Source organism: Chionomys nivalis, chromosome 22, assembly GCF_950005125.1.
Source record: "Chionomys nivalis chromosome 22, mChiNiv1.1, whole genome shotgun sequence".
In the NCBI taxonomy this organism is placed as follows: domain Eukaryota; kingdom Metazoa; phylum Chordata; class Mammalia; order Rodentia; family Cricetidae; genus Chionomys; species Chionomys nivalis.
This window is the reverse complement of record NC_080107.1, coordinates 14,218,620-14,237,942: the sequence shown is the minus strand read 5'-3', so window position 1 is coordinate 14,237,942 and position 19,323 is coordinate 14,218,620. Positions and strand designations below refer to the sequence as shown.

Here is a 19,323-nt window from a genome sequence, read left to right as displayed (position 1 = left end):
AGGACCGCTCTGTGAAAAGAAACTATGACAGCGAGTGGACACTAACGAAGAAGAGGAAGGAATGAAAAGATTCAAGACTTGCCAACAAACACAGGGGCAGAGGGTCTGAATAAAATCACAGTCCTTTTGAAGGAGAGCCCTAACAAAATTCAAAATGGAATATGGTAGGGATTAATATTTTGCGTGTCTTTTTTTGAACAAGTTCTGAAGAATTTTATTTATTTATTTATTTATTTATTTATTTATTTATTTATTTATTATGTACACAGTAGTCCACCTGAATGTATGTCTGTGTGCCAGGGGAAAGCATCAGATCTCATCATAGATGGTTGTGAGCCACCATGTGGTTGCTGGGAATTGAACTCGGGACCTCTGGAAAAGCAGCCAGTGCTTTTAACCTCTGAACCATAGGGCTGGAGCCCTATGTTGTGTGTCTTAAGCTTTTCCACAGTGAAGTCAAGTTGTGATTCAATAACTTGAAAAACATAGTTTGAGGCTCTCTTGTCAATACTAAATGTTAAATTCGTATCAGTAAAAACAATCTCTTTATAATTTAACTTGAATCCTGAGTGGGGGGTGTTGATTGATTGGCTGGTTGGTTGGGGTCCCCCACCCCTGCTTCTCCCAAACTCTACATGAGAGCTCAAACAGAAACATATTTCTAAATATCTAGTAACCGCCTCAGCCCCACCAGTATCAGGCTTCCCTGAGCCCCATTGGTTCCTTAAAATGACAGTCCTCCAACAAGCATAAAAGGACACTGAGGTTTAATTTATTACTATGCAAACTACATAGCAATCGATATAAAAACAGATGCTAAATTTCCTCAGTTCTGTTAGGCACCAACTATAGAATGTATTCTTTTTAAACAACGTAGCTCATGTTTCTTGAGCTGTTTATATCAGGGTGCATGGCAGTGTATCCTGGGGTGTTCGTCAGTACTGGGGGATCCCATTGCTACTCCATGCCCAATAGGGTAAAAGCCCTGGGCCGAGACACCATGGGCTTGCAGAGTTATGCTTCAGACACACTTGACCTTCCGGGGAGACCAGATGTGAGGAAATACTCCAAAGCGTGACCTTTGCATGAGCCAAAAACCATGACTGAAAGCAGCAATGAGACTTTGCTGCCCTTTATTCCCAGTTCTTGGAGATGGAAGAAAAAGCAAGACAGGGAGAGCCATGGCTTCCACAATTACAGGGTCAGATGCATCTTTTCCAAGTGCGGTCCAGCCTACATATCACACAAAGATTATTCTTCCTAAAATATAGTTCTGATTCCGGCCAACCCCCTCCCCGACCAGTGCCCCACACTTGGCAATGAAGAATGAGGAAGCGCCTCCCAGGCCAGAAGTCAGCATGTCTGTGGAGTTACCTGGCTTCCTGTATTATTGCTTCCCAATGTCAGCTTACCCAGTTGTCAGAAAAGCCAGCCAAGTTCCATGAGCTTCTTTACCTGACCAAGTAACCACTTCTGTGTTACTTTTATAATGAGTGATTAAACCTGGTCTTTGTCCACCAGCTTATTTTTGTTTATGAATTAAATCACAACAACTTCTCCCTTTCCTGGAGCCTTGCCATCATTAAAATGTCCATCAGGCCTCCGGGCACTGAGAGCCAAGTCAAAGTGGAAACCCAAAGGCTACAGCCTCCTTCCTGTCAGCTGGAAAACCTGCGGCTGAAGAACAGAGGAGAGTCTGGGACAGCTTCCTCGAAGGAGGTAGAAGGTACACTTTTAGTATCCAAGTGAGTAGCATACCTCTGGGTTCCAGAAACCTGCTCAGCAGAAGGCAGCACCGCTCACTCGGGGCCAGGAGCAGAACTCAAGGCTAAGGGAATGGAGCCAAGATGTAGCAAGACCTGGGACAGCAGCCACCTTTACTTACAGGGCTGGTTTCCTTCTAGAAAGGATACCCCCCATTCTTAGGACAATTTCCCCTCTATTGTGACAATGGCTTTTCAGCATGCCCACTACATGAGCCTATCTGACTGGGGAGTTTAGAATATACTAGGTTCTTGACACCACTCATCCTGCGGCACACACTGCTGAGTGACCACCCTACCACAACCTGAACTGTTTGCATGCATCTAAGTAGATCTAAAGAAACAAGTGATGGTTCCTCTGTGCCAGTGACTGGCCTGAGCCTGTTAGACTCGAGGGGAGATTTGAGGGGAGTGTAGTGCAAATTCTGGTGGGAAAGTCTGCACCTAAAGAGACTCCTTCGCTTTTGAAACTCCTCTTCCTTTGCAAGACGCAATGCAGGGAGTAAACAGCAGCCCAGGAAGACAGGTACATTCCAGCACACAGCAGACACAGAGAGGAAACAGGAAAGTGTCATAACCTTCATGATGCACTGCAGCAACTGTGAAACCGTGTGCCCAAGATTCCTGGCTATGGGAGAGAGTCAAATGCATTCAAACTTAATCTCCCACTAGATGATAATTCTATGGTTTGCACCCAAAGACTTACCTCTTACAGTCTACTGTCTTCCTCAAACCCAACCACATGCCTTGGTGTACTTACTGACTGCCAAGGGTTAACCATTACATCCAAAACCAAAGTTGTTTCAATTCCCAAAAGGATTTGGTAAAAATCAGCTAGAAAATAGTTTTAGTACATCGTGCAATTTTTGCTTATACAACAGCTCCAATATTAGTACAGCTTTTAATGCCAGGGGCATAAATCAAAACGAGTAATTGCAGAAGTGTCTCAAGAGGGATGGAGCAAGACTGAAAGCAAAGTCGAACTTCTGGCTGCTCTTTGGAGCAATAATTCCACAACCTTGACCAGTACGATGCATTTCTAGGAAACAGAAAAAAATTCTAGTCTCGACCCTCAGAGTGCAGTCCACAGGCTGAAATGAGCAACATCACCAGTGAGCATCTCAGATATGCAGGGTCGCAGGTCCTGGGCCAGAACCGCTGGACAGAACCTGCACTATAGCAAGATGCTCAGCTCTGACTCAATGCACACCGAAGTTGAACTTTGCTAGCCAATCGCTGTGCTGGACATCCTCAAGGCACAGCAACTCCACAGCCAATCACTGTGCTGGAAATCCTCACTGCACAGCAACTCCACAGCCAATCACTGTGCTGGAAATCCTCAATGCACAGCAACTCCACAGCCAATCACTGTGCTGGACATCCTCACTGCACAGCAACTCCACAACCAATCACTGTGCTGGACATCCTCACTGCACAGCAACTCCACAGCCAATCACTGTGCTGGACATCCTCAATGCACAGCAACTCCACAGCTTGACTTGTTCACCTCGTAGATGAAGAGAATCACAGTCACAAGAAGAGAATGTTGGGGAAAGTATGTATGAACATGAGTACATATGTACGTATGTTGTGGTGTGGTAATTCCATGGGTAATACAAATACAAACGACATGTGGCAGTGAACTGCCTGATTTGTTGACTCTCTACTGTGGCCAGTGTCCTGAAGGCCAAGCTGCCAAGCACGGTCAGCCCTCACCAAGATTCAGAATCTTTTAAGGACACATGGTCAGCCCTCAACAGAATCTTTTTAACCACACTCCTATTAACTGTCCATCATTAGCAACTGCTCCAGGGAGAGGCTGTTGTACAAGGTGAGAAACTGTGTTGACTGTATTTTAGGCACAGAACTTTACAGCCCTGATCATCTCTCTCCCACTCAGGAAGCCGCTGCTGAACTAAGAGTGAAATTCTCATCTTATCAAAGCAATAACCTTGAACGCACCCTTCTTTTTAATAAGCCGATAAGCATGTTAGCAACTGGCCTACAGTTAGTTATCAGATGCTTACATCCCTAGCGCCTGCCCTGCTCCAGAGAGACTGGTAGCCTGTGGGGTTTGGGGAGACACCAGACTCTTCTAACAACCTCACTCAGTGCTGTCCTTGTACCTTTGCGGGCCACCAGGCTCCAGTCTTTCATTTTCTTTCTTCCTTCTTCCACTCAAATGGTGCTCACTGGTCTGATCTAGCTTGACTGACTGAGCCCCTTGCCCCCCCCCCCATCCACGGTACCGTGTATGAGGTCAGCATAGTCTAAAAACAAGATCCCGTGGAATTTCCTGAGTCTGGGCCCTGGAGAGTCCCTTGTCAGCTGCTCAGGACAAATGCATGTTCCCCAAGGATGAACGTGAGAGGGGCCGTCCCGACTGTCTGGAAACATCAGACAAAGGCAAGCTTTACAACGTCTTCTAACAACAAATTAAGATGACATCTCTTCCTTCGCTAGAGGAAGATTTCCACATTTTAAAAATAAAGGAAGTAAGAGACAAACCTACAGGTACTTAGGGTATCATCGGCGTTGATCAACATTGCCATCAGTCCACCAGTTCCCCTCAAGTGTGGCTAAGAAACTGGAGCCCCAGGCCGGCTGTGCTGACGGTCCAAGCAGGAGTCAGTTTTCTCCAGTCCAACAACACACTAAGCAATGGTCAACCTCTATTAACTATGACACTTACTGTGAACGAAGGAAAACCAAGTGTCCCAGAGAACAGAAGGGCTAATTTAAAGAAACTCTGACAGTGATAAGCCCAGACAGAAACTAGGCTTAATCCATCCTCCAGGCCCGAAATGATCCTCTGATTTGCACACTTTAGAATAGGACCTGGGATGCCTTTGGTGGTTAGAGTTAATGAGGAGCCGCTCCAACAGTCTGACACAAGATAGGTCCTTGGATATCATGCTGTCGACCCTCTAGCTGAAGGAACTGATCCCTGGAGCAGCTGAACTGTCAGAAAGTGGAGTTCCATTTCCTGCGGGGGGGGGGGGGGCGGGGAGAGAAGGGCTCAATGGCCACCACTGCAAGGGCAGTCTGAGGAGATCTGAGAACAGTCTGCTTGTGCCTTCCACACGCAAGTCCATAACTGCTCGGCAGCCCCCAGATTCCCTCACCTGTGAAGCCCACACTGAGAGGCTGTCAGCCCCGCTCAAAGGTAAATACATCATACACGTATCATCCCCACAGCCGGGTTCACACTTCTGAAATCACCAGGGTCCGCAGCTGGCCATGTCCAAAAGGATAGGCATATGCATCTTAGATCAAATATTAATACTTCTAAATGTCCCATGCAACATTTATTCACCTGCAGGTGATCTTTTCCCGGGGAAATCTCCACTGAACTGGCTCTATTATCAAAAGGGTCTACAAAACCACAACAGCCTGTCGGTACACTTGAAAGAGACAGCCCCATGGGAGATAATGAGAATAGCTCCAGTTGCCACAAGTATTCAAAGAAACAACTGACATCATTTCCGCAAAGTTCTAGGAAGGATTAGCTGAGGATAACGGAATATTCAAGGAATCTGCAGGATCTCAAATCTGCAATAAGGAAAATTTCACATTGAAAACAATTAACTGGCAGACTATGCTATGCTGCTCAGTGTTCTTAATCTTTATTTGCTATGTATCAAGCGCTCTGTACCACTAGCCATGGAGTCCAGCTGGGCTTGAGGCTCAGTACAAAACTTGTCTCAAAATAGTAAGATGGGAAGATATAAGGGAAGACACGCGACACTGATCACTTGCCTCCCTCCGTGAGGTCACGCATGGGCAAGCACAACCACGTGAACTTATGTGCACACACATGCATAAATCACACCAAAAAATTAACAAGTCAGAGGGCAACTGAGGAAGATATTTAAGGTTGGCCTCTAGCCTCCACTCCCATGCACATGGCACAGGAAAACACCTGCCTGTAACATGAACACCACACATAGAACATATGTACATATAACATCATATGTACTATCGTGTGTCCTGCCTAGTTGGCTTTCACTGCATGTTTGATGACAACTATATTTCCATGGCTTGTCACTCTCTCGGCTCAGAGGATTGTGTGTAAGTGATTGATTGATATATGTCAACTGCTTACTTAAGATACCTTAAACCCAAGCATCTAATGTTCACTTTTTGCCAAGGGTAGAACAGACTGAAACAAACAAGAAACTGAAAAATAAAAAAAAAAAAAAAATTGTACGAATGGACTCAACTTATTCTTTCAGGCCCCACCCTCCTGTTCAGATCTCCAGGGGTTTTTTGATAATATATTAAATCTAATGGTGATAATTAAAGTCCCAGAAAGAAGGAAGGAAGAGAGGGAGGGAGGGAGAGGAGGAGGAAGGGAGGGAGGGAAGGAGGGAGGAAAAGAGGGAAAGAAGGCAGCAAGGGAGAGAGGGAAGGAGACGGAGTCCCATCTATCTCCCTGATGCTCAGCTCTGTAGTTCATTGGGCACAGCTGAGGAAGGACTCTGCAGCAGGGAAGAGCGGTTCACCCAGTCAGCTTCCCTGAATTACTACCCAAGCCAATGCTAGCTGTGGCTAAGAGCTGAGGTTGCCTACAGTCTCTCCCAGGTGACGACTCTTCCTGGCAGGATACAGATGGACTGAAAAGCCCCATTTCCAGAACCGATCATATCCTTGGTTCCCAAAAGACTTTTCATCAAATGTGACCATCTATCGAAATCCCCAATCAAGAAGCCACATTAACTTACTGTCCTTACTCACTGAACCCAAAATGAAGAACTGGTCTGTGAGATTTTTCTCATAATTAATCAAATTCTCATACAATTAATACCATTTACATAATTATAAACTACCCCTGAATCTGAAAACAAGTATTGTGGTTGACTACAAAGCAATCTACACTCATCAAATATTCTAATTCATCTCTGTATCTGTTTTCTAGGCAAAGAAGGTCCCTTTCTAAGGTCCCTTGTATTCTATACTTCACTTTCTCCGAGCTCATCAGCATTTACTCGATAGTCACCTGCAACAGAGAATACCCAAAAATAGAGGTAAAACTATTTTTTTTAATTAAGAAACTGTCTTCGGTGAGGATCATTGTCCCATCAGCTACAATCCTTGTACTAAAGAGGCAGAAGCAAAATTATGAGTTCAAGGACAGTTGGGCAACCAATGAGAGCCTGTCTCTAAAACAAAAGCCTGCTTTCAGCTGTAGAGGAAGATGCCTAGATAATTTAAATGCTCTCACCCTCTGCCCTGGTGAGTTAATACAGAAGCTTTCATTCAGCTGACACATCAGCTATGCCTATACCTGAGCCCTCTGCCACAAATAGCTCATTGACTTGCGTGAGACAAGACATCTAGCAGGTCTGCCAGTCAGATCCCATTCACCAAAACTTCCTGGCACCCTTCCTCCTGTCAGGTACGCTCCGGTGAAGTAGGGGTAAACAACAGAGTCACCTTTAGGAGTTACCTGGTTTTGAGGGAAGACAAGGGACCCAATATCCATATAGAGCTGTCGGCTAGACAGAGCCAAGTTAGGCTGTGAAGAGACCGCATTCAAACTTCCTACGGGCTTAACCAACTGAAGCTGGACTAGTGAAGGGGAGGGTGGGGATGGGTTCCACAGAGAACAAATTCTAGAAATGGAGCTGTAGGGGAGATTGTGTTAGCAAAGTGAAGAGGACCCTAAAGAACAGCAGCCTGAGGGCGGACAGCAGCAGTAGAGAGGAGACAAGGTCACAGCGGTCCCTCCTCCACACCTTCCTTAGGAGCTTTATTTATTCCACCGACAGACTTTAAACTGCGTGCCAGCAAGTGACACGGGCAGATACACACAACAGACTCTTCCCTCAGGTGAGAGTGGGGAAGTCAACAGGGCAAACAAAAGGGGAACAGCAAAGGAACGGGGGCAGGAGGTCAGAGTGCACAGAACCTTGTCCTTTAACCACTTCCTTGTCATCTGGCGACACGCCAAATCAGTAAGGTTCCTGCCCCCACCCCAAAACACACACCAGGAACAGTTAGCTGTGTTTTCGCTGTGCTCTAGTGTTTTATTATCCAGGACTGTGCACACTACACGGTTATGACGCCAGAATGAGCAACACCAGGTCAGACGGCTCCCAGGCAGAGTCAGAGCCCTCAGAGCCCACCAGAGGGACCACGGTATCAGGACATACCGCCAGCAGCTACCCAGTAAGACGCCTTGGTTCCCTTCAGAGCGCGCCCATACTCATCAAAGGCTCCTGCCAGAGCAGAGCTTCCCTGTGACCCTCCTCAAGGCCTCTGTTTCCTAAACACAAGGAACACCTGCTCAACTCCAGCCACCTCCATCCAAGTCCAAAGAAGACAGAAGAAGCACAAACAGCCCAACAGACCTGGATCTCAAATCCCACGCCCCTCCTCCTCTGTCTCCCTGAGACTGATGCTAACGCAGGAAACAGAAGTTCCCTTCATGCTTCTCTGGAAGTCGGTGTCAGGGCGATTTCAGTGCGCAAAACACAGACAGGAGCCGGCCGTGGGTTCAAAGAAGAAAAGTACATAATCTCCCTCCCAGGAAACGAGGTATAAGGAAGTCATGTGATCTCAAGTCTTGCTGGCTAAATAGAGGCTGGTGTGAGTAACTTTCCAGTGTCCTGCGCTGCTTAGCTAAGGACCAGACTCAATTTCTCGGTTACAAAGTCTAGAGATGGGAAATAAGCCTTCACGGACATATAAACACAGTTGGAGCCCGTAACACAACTACAACAAACTTTCCACTAGGTAACTTAAGGGCAGAAGAAATCTGCTTCTCCATGTTCAGACGGCTGGTCAACTAACATCAAGACACCAGCAGATCTGGTCTCACCCTGCTCTCTGGGAGATCCACGGCACCTGCAGGAGGCGTCCTTGCACCATAAGAGGAAAAGCATCTCTTCACAGGCTCCGTTTAAAATCACCTCTCCCCCCGCCCCCCCAATCACAAGAGCTCAGCCTGCATCACTTGCTACTCCTAGTGGCAATCAGATTCCCACGGGAGTGTTTGGGGTCCCAGAGACATCCAGACCACAGACTCCACAACAGCAACAGCATGTGAACTTATGAGCATGGCATCTATCATATATAATGTAGCGCTATACATCTAGAAAGGTCCTTGGAAATCATGTTTTAGGCTGGTGATGGTGGCACATGCCTTTGATCCCAGCATGAGAGACCAAGGCAGCAAGACAATTGTGAGTTCCAGGCCACCCTGAGTTACACAGGCTCAGCCAGGACTCAGCAGCATCGCTCTGTCTCCGAAACAAAAACAAAGCAAAAAAAAAAAAGTATCAGATTTTGAAATCAACATTTTTACTGGCCACTGTTTTGAAGAATCTTACAATAAATAGAGTTGTAGCTGACCACCCCAATGTGACCTGTTCATGATTCCTTCCTGTTTGCTCAAAATACTCTCTCATGAATTCTGGACAAACAGGCTTAGTGACTTGCCAGACCAGGCACTGAGCTTTCTGTGACAATATGAGAGAACGACAAATTAGTAAATAAATTTCATGCCCTGGGAAAAGCGTGACTTTCAAACAGCCATTCCTCTATCACAGAGTAAGGCAAAAGCTATTTATTACTCTCCCCAAGGAACCCAGCCCAGGTTTATTGTGAGGGAGGGTTTTCCAAGGGCAGAGCAGAAGGTGGAAATCATTTGATTTCATCCTGAAGGGGTTTCCCATCCCTGGGTTGTAATCCTGACGTCACAGCTGACTTTTTACCAATCTTTGGAGTGTGGTGCACTTCTGGGCTTCATTCTACTCAAATGACACCAAGACGCCTCCTGTTCTCAAACCATGCCTGCATTTCCACGTGCAGGAGCAAGGAGGAAGATGCTTGGCCTATGTCCTCTGACCCAAAGTGGATTTAGGCAGAGACTCAGCAAAGCTGCTGACTGCTCAGTTTCAGTCAGAAACTGGAATCATTTAAGACTGAGTTAGTGAGTTCTTCCTGGAAAGCCCACAGGTGGGGAACTGACATGCATTAGAGCCAGGCAGCCAGACTCTGAAGCTGGGCTCCAGCACCTACCTTCTCTTTGATCCAACTGATTCACTTCTCATTCTGTGTCTTTGTTTCTGGGCTGCACCAGGAACTATGAGGCCTCAGGAACTACGAGGCCCCCGGAACTATGAGGTCCTTCCCCACAGTCTGAGGAAGTGCGTCCAGAGTACAGTTAGTGCCCAAGAGTTGGCCTCTCACACAGGAGACACACAGAACACATGGGTCATTCATCTTACACCCTAAGTCAGTAGACATTCCTGTGCTCCCCAACAATCTGCACCTCTGTGAGCAGAACTACATGTAGGAGCCTATTCGCCACACTTTTCAGGTATATCATAAAGTCAGGGTTTCCCATGACCTAGCCCCACTCCCCACCCCACCCCTGCCCCCACCCTAGCCATCTTCCTTTGGGAAACAAAAGGTTCTGAAAAGAGGGGTTTATCTACATGATAGAATGAGTGGCTTCTTTACATAAAAGACATACAATACATAATAAATTTGAAGAAATAAATAAGAATTAAGCTCCTTTACCTAACTTTTCTTTGAAGAGGCAGCCTATGGGTGCATGGATACACAGATGGAAACAGACAAGGCCCGTCTGTGGACAGCGATCACTATTTCTTCAAACAGAACAGCAGACAGCTGGAGAACTGTGCACACACACTGCTCTGGGTGTCTCTGCTTCTGTCCCTCCTACCCATCTAGTTCCCTTCACAGTCACACCCAAGGTCATGGCCAAGAACCCAAATCCAATTCTGAGGTCCCAAGGTCCTGGCTTTTGTTTGGCTGGTGACCGAGTGTCTGACTGGGCACAGCCACCTGCTATGAAATGGGAACGGCGGCAGCAGCACCCTGCACCCAGGCGTCCAAGGAAATGCTTTTTAACACAATGACCTTACACTATACTTCAAACTTTCAAAATGACACTTTAAATTCTATCTGTACCAGTGCAACATTGCACTCAGTTCAGAGAACGGGGTGAGGGGATTGAGGGTGAATTCTAGAAAACTGTAGCTCCAAAGGGGTAGGAACTGCTGACTTAAAGGTCTACTGGACGACAGGAGGCATCCCGGACAGTCCAGTTCATGAAGAAGCATAGAAGGAAACAAGGAAGGGCTGTTATACAAAGTCCTCACCGTGTGCCAGGCACACACAGAACACAGCCCTTCACACCCCGACCTGGTTAATCCTCAAAACCACCAAACGTAGGTCCTTTCTGCGGGTGTCCTCAGGAACCCAGCGTGTCCCCTTCTCCCGTCCCTGTCCCCCACCCCCAGAGCCCCAGCACTCCATGCCATCGCTCACAGCTGGCAAAGAAGGACCTGAAGGTCTGAGACAGAAAGCTATGTGCAGAGAACCTCACCTCAGGAGATCCCAGGGGTGAGGAAGAAAAGGACAGTGTGTTCCAGACACCCAGGAAATAGCTCAGATCATCAATCTGACAAGAGTGAGGAGCTGAGGTGTCTGGCAGGGTACCAAGTGGCAGAACAAAGCCTGAGTTGACCTGTCTTTGCGTTTCAAAGGCAAGTGGCTGCTAGGTTGACCCTCCTGTTGAGAGGATGGCTCCATCCCCAGACAAACAAAGTTAGCTGTACTTCCCTTTCAGCTTAACTCAAGATAAAGCGGAAGTTTTTTTCCCAATTCTAGACTAGGCAAGCCTTCTTGAAACTCATAGATTCTCTCATAGCTGAATCTCTTGCAAGACAATCAGGGCTATACACGATCTCCAGGCAGGGCTGTGGTCCTGCTGGCTGCAGTAATGCTAGGGATGACAGTGACACTAGTAACCATAGCGACAGCAGCAGAGCAGCATCTGTTGACAGCTATAGTGTACCTACTGTGTGCCTGGACTGTTAAAGGTATTAGCTTTTAATCCCTTTTAAAGGAAATGAGTCTCACAGAGAGGGAGGGGCTTGATAACTTATCCAACCTCACAGAGCTACTGCGTGATGGCCTGAGAATTTCAACCAGCTGATGGTCCACACTCAGCAAGGAGGCTGCTAAAGACAGCTGGATACTTTCAGGTTTGGGCGCCTGTTTATTTTGCCCATCCCTTTCTGAGCTGAAGCAGTTTTCCAAATTGTCCCCAGCCTTTAGGATAAGGAACACACACAACGTTCCCTAAGGGCTGACAAAATTCATGTACATAAGCTGCTAACGGAGATGCCGGAAGAACCAAACTCCACAGGAATGATAAAAGGCACCCAAGCACAGGGAGAAAGGATAGAGAGAGAATGAACAGCCAAAGACTGAAAAGAACCGAAGTCAAGCGAAGTATGTGAGACGGCTCATTATTACTACTGTGGCCATTTGAAAATGTTTAGAATAAAGTCATAATGGGGGCTCAGGAGATAGTTCAGTTGGGGAAAAAATGCCTGCTACACAACCATGAGAACCAGCATTTGACCCTAAAAGTCAGGTTAAAAAGGCAACTATTCCGGGCATACTGCTTGCAGTCCAGGCTTAGAGGAGGCAGGGAATGGCAAGTTCCTGAAGCTTATTAGCCAACAAGCCTAGCATACTTGGTGAGGCCCGGACAAATGAGAATCCTTGGCGGGGCGGGGGTGGGAGGGGGACGAATCAACCAAAGTGGACAGTGCCTGAGGAACTAAACCCAAAGAAACACACACACACAGAAAATGCATCACTTTATCGGCAGTTGAGTTTCCTAAGCCATTGTATTGGTTTTATAAGGTCAGCCATACTTTATCTGGCTCAAACTCAAAGGAGTTAAAAGGGTAACATGAATAGCCTGCTTTCCAGGTGACTAAAGTCCCTGCATCTGCGTGCAAAGCCAGAGCCATCCTCTCAGCTTCCCCACTTCTTTCACAAAAGGCAACACTGTCTGTCGCCTTGATTTAGCCACTTAAGCAAGAGTGAGCTTTTCATCCTCCTTTAGAGTGAACGGGTATTCCGCATCATGGATACACAGTGTACACCACACTTAAAACATCCAAGCTGCATCTCATATTCTGCTTTCACAAACAAATACTCCAACAAATTACCTGGGCATGGTGGTGCATGCCTATAATCCCAGTACTCGGAAGGCAGGGGCAGCAGGGTTGTCACAAGTTCAAGCCCAGGCTATCACCCCTTCCAAAAACATCTCCAACAAATGAACATAGGCCTCTAACATTCCAAACACACACGGGGATAGCTGGAGGGCAGGTTCCTAGCAGCGCCATAATTATGCTCATAAATGCTTACTAACTCCCTGCCAGAAAGACACGCTGCAGACTCTGGAGATGCACACGCTCCCACCATGGATGACCAGAAGCAGTCAGCGTGCTGTCCCTGACTGTGGCGTGGGACAGAGACGTGTGTGAGTGGCTTCTATAAAAAGCCACCTCACACTCTGCTTGGCTGCAGAGACAAAGACAAGCCACACTTCTAGTTGTGGGAGGTGAGTACAAGATTCCTCTCCACTGTGGATGTAACTCTGCTGCCAGTAATGCACTGACCTTCGACTTTGTGGGACAGATATCTCAACGCTGTTTTAAGCCGAATTTCTCTAGTTGTGAAACTGAGCGTTTCTTTCCTTCATATGAACTCTAGTTGCCTGTGTGCTTCATTAGACTGTTTCCGTACACTGTCCATCTTATTGGCTGTTCTAAGCATTTCATGTATGTGTGTTCATGTATATGCATATGCATGTAATAACATGTACATACAGTGTACATATATTTTAGATACATATATAATATATATATGACACCAGCCACCCTACATGCAAGAGTAGGTTTATGTTTCATGGGTCAGGAAACTTATATAATTTGAACACTACCCACTGGCAATGTGAAATTATGAATGGAAAATTTCTGTACAAATATGTCTCTTTACAAAGAAAGGAAATGTGTATCAGGGCCAGCAAGATGGCTCAGTGAATAAAGGCGTGGGCCCTGCAAACCAGGCAACCCAAATTTGATCTCCAGAAATATGTAAAGGTGGAAGGAGCGAACCAACTCCACCAAGCTGTCCTGACATCCACACAGGTATAGTGCCATGAATACACACGCACGCACACACAGTTTATAATTAATTAGTTCACTTATTCATTCATTCTTTCTTTCATTCTTTGAAATCACAAAGATCCTAGCCCCTATTTTCTAGAATACTTACAAACAGAAGTGATTACATGGGAAAAAAACAAAAAATAAAAAACCCAGCCACAAAGTGGCCCTTTGTCCCTATAGGATACTTTGCAGTTCCCTGAGTCTGCTGAACTCATAGACACCCGAGTCTTTATTATTATTATTATTATTATTTCACTTTATGTTTATGGGTGTTTTGCTTGCATGTATGTCTATATGTGCCTGGTGCCCATGGAGGCCAGAAGAAGGTATCAGACCCCCATAGCTGGGAGTCACCATGTAGGTGCCAGGAAGCAAACACCAGGCCTCTAGGAGAGCATCCAGTGCTCTTAACCACTGACCCATCCCTCCAGTCCCAAAAGCCCGGGTCCTAAGGTGCAGTAGCTACAAAGGAACAGGGTACATTCCTACATAACAAGCATCTCACCCCACATCCCAGATGGAAAAGGTGAGGCTAAAGGAGGCAATGACATGCCCTAAGAAAGACACACAGTGATGTCAATCCAGATCCCAAAGCCTTTGGCCTTAAGTGATACCAAAGTCACTTCCTGATGCTTTAAACTAAATATACTAGACTAAATCTACCTTCTCCACCACAGTCTCCATTATAATTCCCTAAGGGAAAGCACACTTCATTTGAAAAACGAAAACTTCATTTGAATCTTCAAATGTCTTCTCCCCTTTAAAAGAGGAATTAAAAGTTGCTCTTTATGTATGAAAATACAGAGGCCAAGTGTTGAAATATGAGCGGCGGGGCTGCGTCCCCGTCACCCGGCCGCCCGCATGGCTTATGTCTCAAAATAATTACACGGAAACTGTATTCTTTTAATCACTGCCTGGCCCATTAGTTCCAACCTCTTATTGGCTAGCTCTTACATATTGATCTAACCCATTTCTAATATTCTGTGTAGCCCATGAGCTGGCTTACCAGGGAAGATCTTAACCTGCGTCTGTCTGGAGAGGGAGAATCATGGCGACTCTCTGACTGGGCTTCTTTCTCCCAGCGTTCTGTTCTGTTTACTCCACCCACCTAAGGGCTGGCCTATAAATGGGCCTAGGCAGTTTCTTTATTATTTAACCAATGACCTTCCTCCATCAGCCAAGGTACATAGCCTGCTTGCCACACTCTCCAGAGTCCACAGAGATGACCACTGGCCAAGCCTTGAGGTTGAAGATGGATATCAATGGCAAAGCACCTGCTTAGCATTCACAAGGTCCCACATTTGATCCCGGAACCCCAAAATTTAAAAGTTTAGTCTCTATGTTAGAATTTGTTTTCTACTGAGCGCCAATATTTTTTTCTTTTAGCTCTTTGTTTAAAAACTTTGGGGAAAAAAAAAACTTGGGTTAGTGTATTTTGTGTATATGAATGCTTTGTGTGCATGCATATCTGTAGACTGCGTGCGTACACGGAGCCCACAGAGGACAGAAGCAAGCACTGGGTTCCCTGGAACTGCAGTTACGGATGTTTTAAGCACCATGTAGAAACTGAAAACCAAACCTATGCCCTCTGCAAGAGCACTCAGTGCTCTTAATCTCTGAGCCATCTTCACAGATCCGAGATCTTCTGCTTTCTAATAATTCTAAATACTCAGGCTTATCTGGAAACAGACTTCTGCTTGGAATAAATCGCTGTGGTCAATTTTGGTTCAATGATTAGGTAAGCTCGAGGCCGAGATCTCTGCAAACACATCTGAGTCTTCCTAGAACTCAAGAGGAAGCCAAGTAAGCTGACTCAGCAGCATGAGACAAACTTCGACATGCTTAGTAAGAGAAGCCACGTCAGTGATTCTCACCAAGGACAGTGCTAGCAATGGCTGCTAATCGTATTTCGCTACTGGAGGACAAAAGGCTGAGCACTCAGAAATGGCACAAACAGTCCATTACAGGAAAGGTCTATCCCGCCAAAACCAGTGCCACAGAGAGCTGGTAATGGCTGAAAGGGTGGCTGGGGCTGACCCGCAAGGACCTGGGGCAAAACAAGAGAAAATATGGATATGGTACCTTCTACGCCAAGGCTCTTGGGGTAAGCTGATAACTCAAAAAAAAAAAAAAACCAGAATGAAGTAACAGAGCATGGGATGTGCTCACCTGATGTGGTTGCTCTATAGCATGCAGAAATAAAGGGTTTCTAAACCAATGTATATAATGTTTTAAAATTTCAAACTCAGTCAAAACCAATTTCCCAAATGACTTTTCTGGCAGCTGTATAAATATCTTTATTCCATCTGAAAGGCAGAGAAGCTGTTCAAGTAGAAATTGAAAATCGGATAAAAAGGTTCTGCTCTAAAATAGCATTATGTATCAAGACGCATCCAGGCCCCAGTCCCAAGCATTCTGGAAGGGCATGGCCGCTAGACCAGTGAAGCCCAGACACACTCCTAACAGACTCTGACTATTTCGTGTCCTCTATTCCTTAAAATATAACAGTACTGAAACAAGGGGAGACTTTCATCCTTCTCAGCTTTACCTGCTATTTGTACCGAACCATCCTCACCCAGAAGAATATTGCCAGCTTTCAAATCCCTGTTGGGGAAAAAAAAACAAAAACAAAACAAAGAAGCGAGTAAATTATAAAGAATGGACCAGACATTACACTGACTCACTCTGGAAGATCTGTGACACACGGCACACAAGCCAACTGCCTGACACAATCATTACATTGTAAATATGAAAGTCACGCCACAGACTTTAAAAGTTCTAAGAGCACACTGTCATTTTATACTTTGCTCCCGAGGCAAAGTTAGGGTTTTAATAACAAATATTTAATGTGAAGCCATTATCTGCATTTAATTAAATCACTACTGAGGAGACTACTTTAGGTTTCAGAGTTAGTGATCAACCCTAAAGTCACAAGGCTGCCATATTTATCAAGAACTAAATCCTTGTCTACGTAGGACTATTCCGCCTCCACTTGGAGGTGCCTGTGTGGCCCAATTCCAAACAGTCCCAGAGCCCACTTAAAATGAATTTGACCAGTCTCTCTTATGGGGTGATACCAAGGATAAATGTTAATTATAATATTCTATGCAATTACTTCTTTACTATATGAAAATCTGTGGAGCGATTTTAATATTTATAGAAAGTGATAATTAAGAAACTAAAAAATATGGTTTAAATGATTATCCAGCTCTCTCATGGGTCCTCCTTGAACAGTGTTATTGAGGTAAATGATTGTTTGTAATATTTCTAAGAGTAAGAATGTTGTTGCTTTTGAAACACTGGGCACTCATGATATGGGATTCCCCTCTGTGTGCAGTTAATAGAGAAGCTGCTTTGGGCCTATGACAGCACAGAACAGGGCAAGGCGGAAATTTCAAGCAGATAGAGGAGGAGAGAGTAGACAGAGTCAGATAGACCCATGTAGCCGACACGGGAGATAGACACCAGACGGAACCTTACTGGTAGGCCACAACCACGTGGCGATACACAGATTAATAGAAATAGGTTAATTTAAGATGTAAGAGCTAGCTAGCAATACATTGAAGCTACTGGCCAAACAGTATTGCAATTAATACAGTTTCTGTGTGATCATTTCAGGTCTGGGTGGCCAGGAGCGAATGTGCAGCCTCCGTCCACACACTCACATTCCGTTGGCTCCTCCACCTCAAAGCTGAGCATCATTCTGTGTTACAGAAGAAGCAGTCAGTGCTGCCTCCTCCTCTCTCGCCACCGGGCCCAAAACTGTTAACATAAAATGGAATCATCTTGCCTTCCTTAGGAAGAGGGAGATGCCATCCAGTTCAAGCAAGTACATTTCAAGAGTAATTATGCTAACTAATTCCTTAATGAGCCCACACAGCACTTACTACATTCGCTCTATTTCAATTTAACCACATTAACCAGCCTCAAGGATACCAAGGAAATGTATCCAAGTTTATTCTTGGGAGGTTTGTTTTGCTTTTTAAGTGTTGCTTTTGAATAATACAAAAGCCCACCTGTAGGAAATGGTTCCTTGAAATTCTTTACAAATTAGAGCTATATATTATAAACAGAAGACTGTACAGAAATCATACCTGTGGATCTGACCGTTTCTGTGCAGGTAGTCTAAACCTTCCAAAACTTCCTTAAGAATTGTTGCGATTATTGCCTCTTCCAGAACACCGTTCTTGTGCTCGCCTCGATTGACAATGTATTTGATGATGTCCAACATGGAACCTGAATAGACAGACAGAATTGGGAGGATTATTTTTATGAGCATCCCCATTCCTTTTTACATTAAGAACCCTCTACTCTTACGACACTAGATAGGACCATCACATATAGAATCTGCTTACTTAATTTCAATACTCCCAAGGAATGAATCAAATGTCATGCCCAAGGCCAGAAACACTATGTCTACTAAGAAGCTGGCAAGAACTCTTTCAGTGTGAAGTTGAGACGAATTCTCACTAAGAGTCCAGAAGCAGAGCTCTGTTGAGATGGCTCACTGAAGACAAACTGCTACTTTTCCAGAGGACCTGGGCTCAGTTCCCACTGAGATCACAGCCACCTTTAACTCCAGTTCCTCCAAGGGATCCAACGCCCTCTTCTGGCCTTTGCAGGCAGGCACACACACACACACACACACACACACGACATACACAGCTAAACACATACACACAAGTGATAATAACAGAGCTGAGAGGAAGGGCGAGGGGACCCAGGAATTCGAGGCCAGTGATAAAGCATGTGATCAGCTGCGTGAATGCAAGGCTGTGAGGATTGAAGTTCATTACCATTTTCGCTGTCCTGAGAAATTCCTACGAGTGAGTAAGACATTTTTCCTCTGTAACTGTGAGGGCATGTCCAGGGCGACTGGCATATGCATCAGAAACCTAGGGAAAAAGAGCCACCTGCCCCAGTTATGGGGAGGATCATCGGATAGGCTGGGGCCCCAGACAGACTTCCACTCGCTAGGTGATTGGGTCTACGGCAGCTGCTGTCCCCACAGTCTTTCAGCGCAGACTGGCACCAGCGACTCTGCATGGAGCCTCCAGGTCTCCGGGCTCAGATGGAGGCAGCATCACTGGCCCCTGCTTCTAAGGCTTCTGTCCTCAGGGACTGACCAGTTGCCAGGTGCCAGGTTTTCTGCCTGTCCACTGTACAAACAGGCACTGGTGGACCATTCAGTCCCCAGTCATTTAAACCAGCGTTCCTTTTGTAATTACATGTATGTGTATAAAACATAAACCGCCCCCCAATATTTCTGTTCCCCCAGAGAATCTTGACTACAACAAAGGGCCCATGATGGATTCCCCAGTACATTTATTTTAAAGTCTATGGTGAGGGTAGTGAGACATCTCAACAGTAAGGGTACTTGCCACCAAGCCTGACAACCTGAACTTATTCACTGGGACTTACATGGTAGAAATAAAGAAGTGATTACTGCAAGGTCTTCTGAGCTCCATATGTATATCTGCACTAAGGGCAACACACACACATGCACGCACGCACACACACACACAGTCATGCACATGCACACACACACA

The 19,323-nt window shown here is 45.7% G+C and overlaps 1 protein-coding gene across 1 annotated transcript in view; it reads right to left on the bottom strand.

Moving 5' to 3' along the window:
- Stk39 (serine/threonine kinase 39) overlaps positions 1 to 19,323 on the bottom strand; it is a 246,389-nt gene that overhangs the window by 155,384 nt on the left and 71,682 nt on the right. The window contains exons 4-5 of the mRNA XM_057755528.1: positions 17,869 to 18,010; positions 16,323 to 16,378 (exon numbers count right to left, since the gene is read on the bottom strand). Of these exons, the coding sequence (XP_057611511.1) occupies positions 16,323 to 16,378; positions 17,869 to 18,010 (198 nt within the window). The remainder of the gene's footprint in view (positions 1 to 16,322; positions 16,379 to 17,868; positions 18,011 to 19,323) is intronic.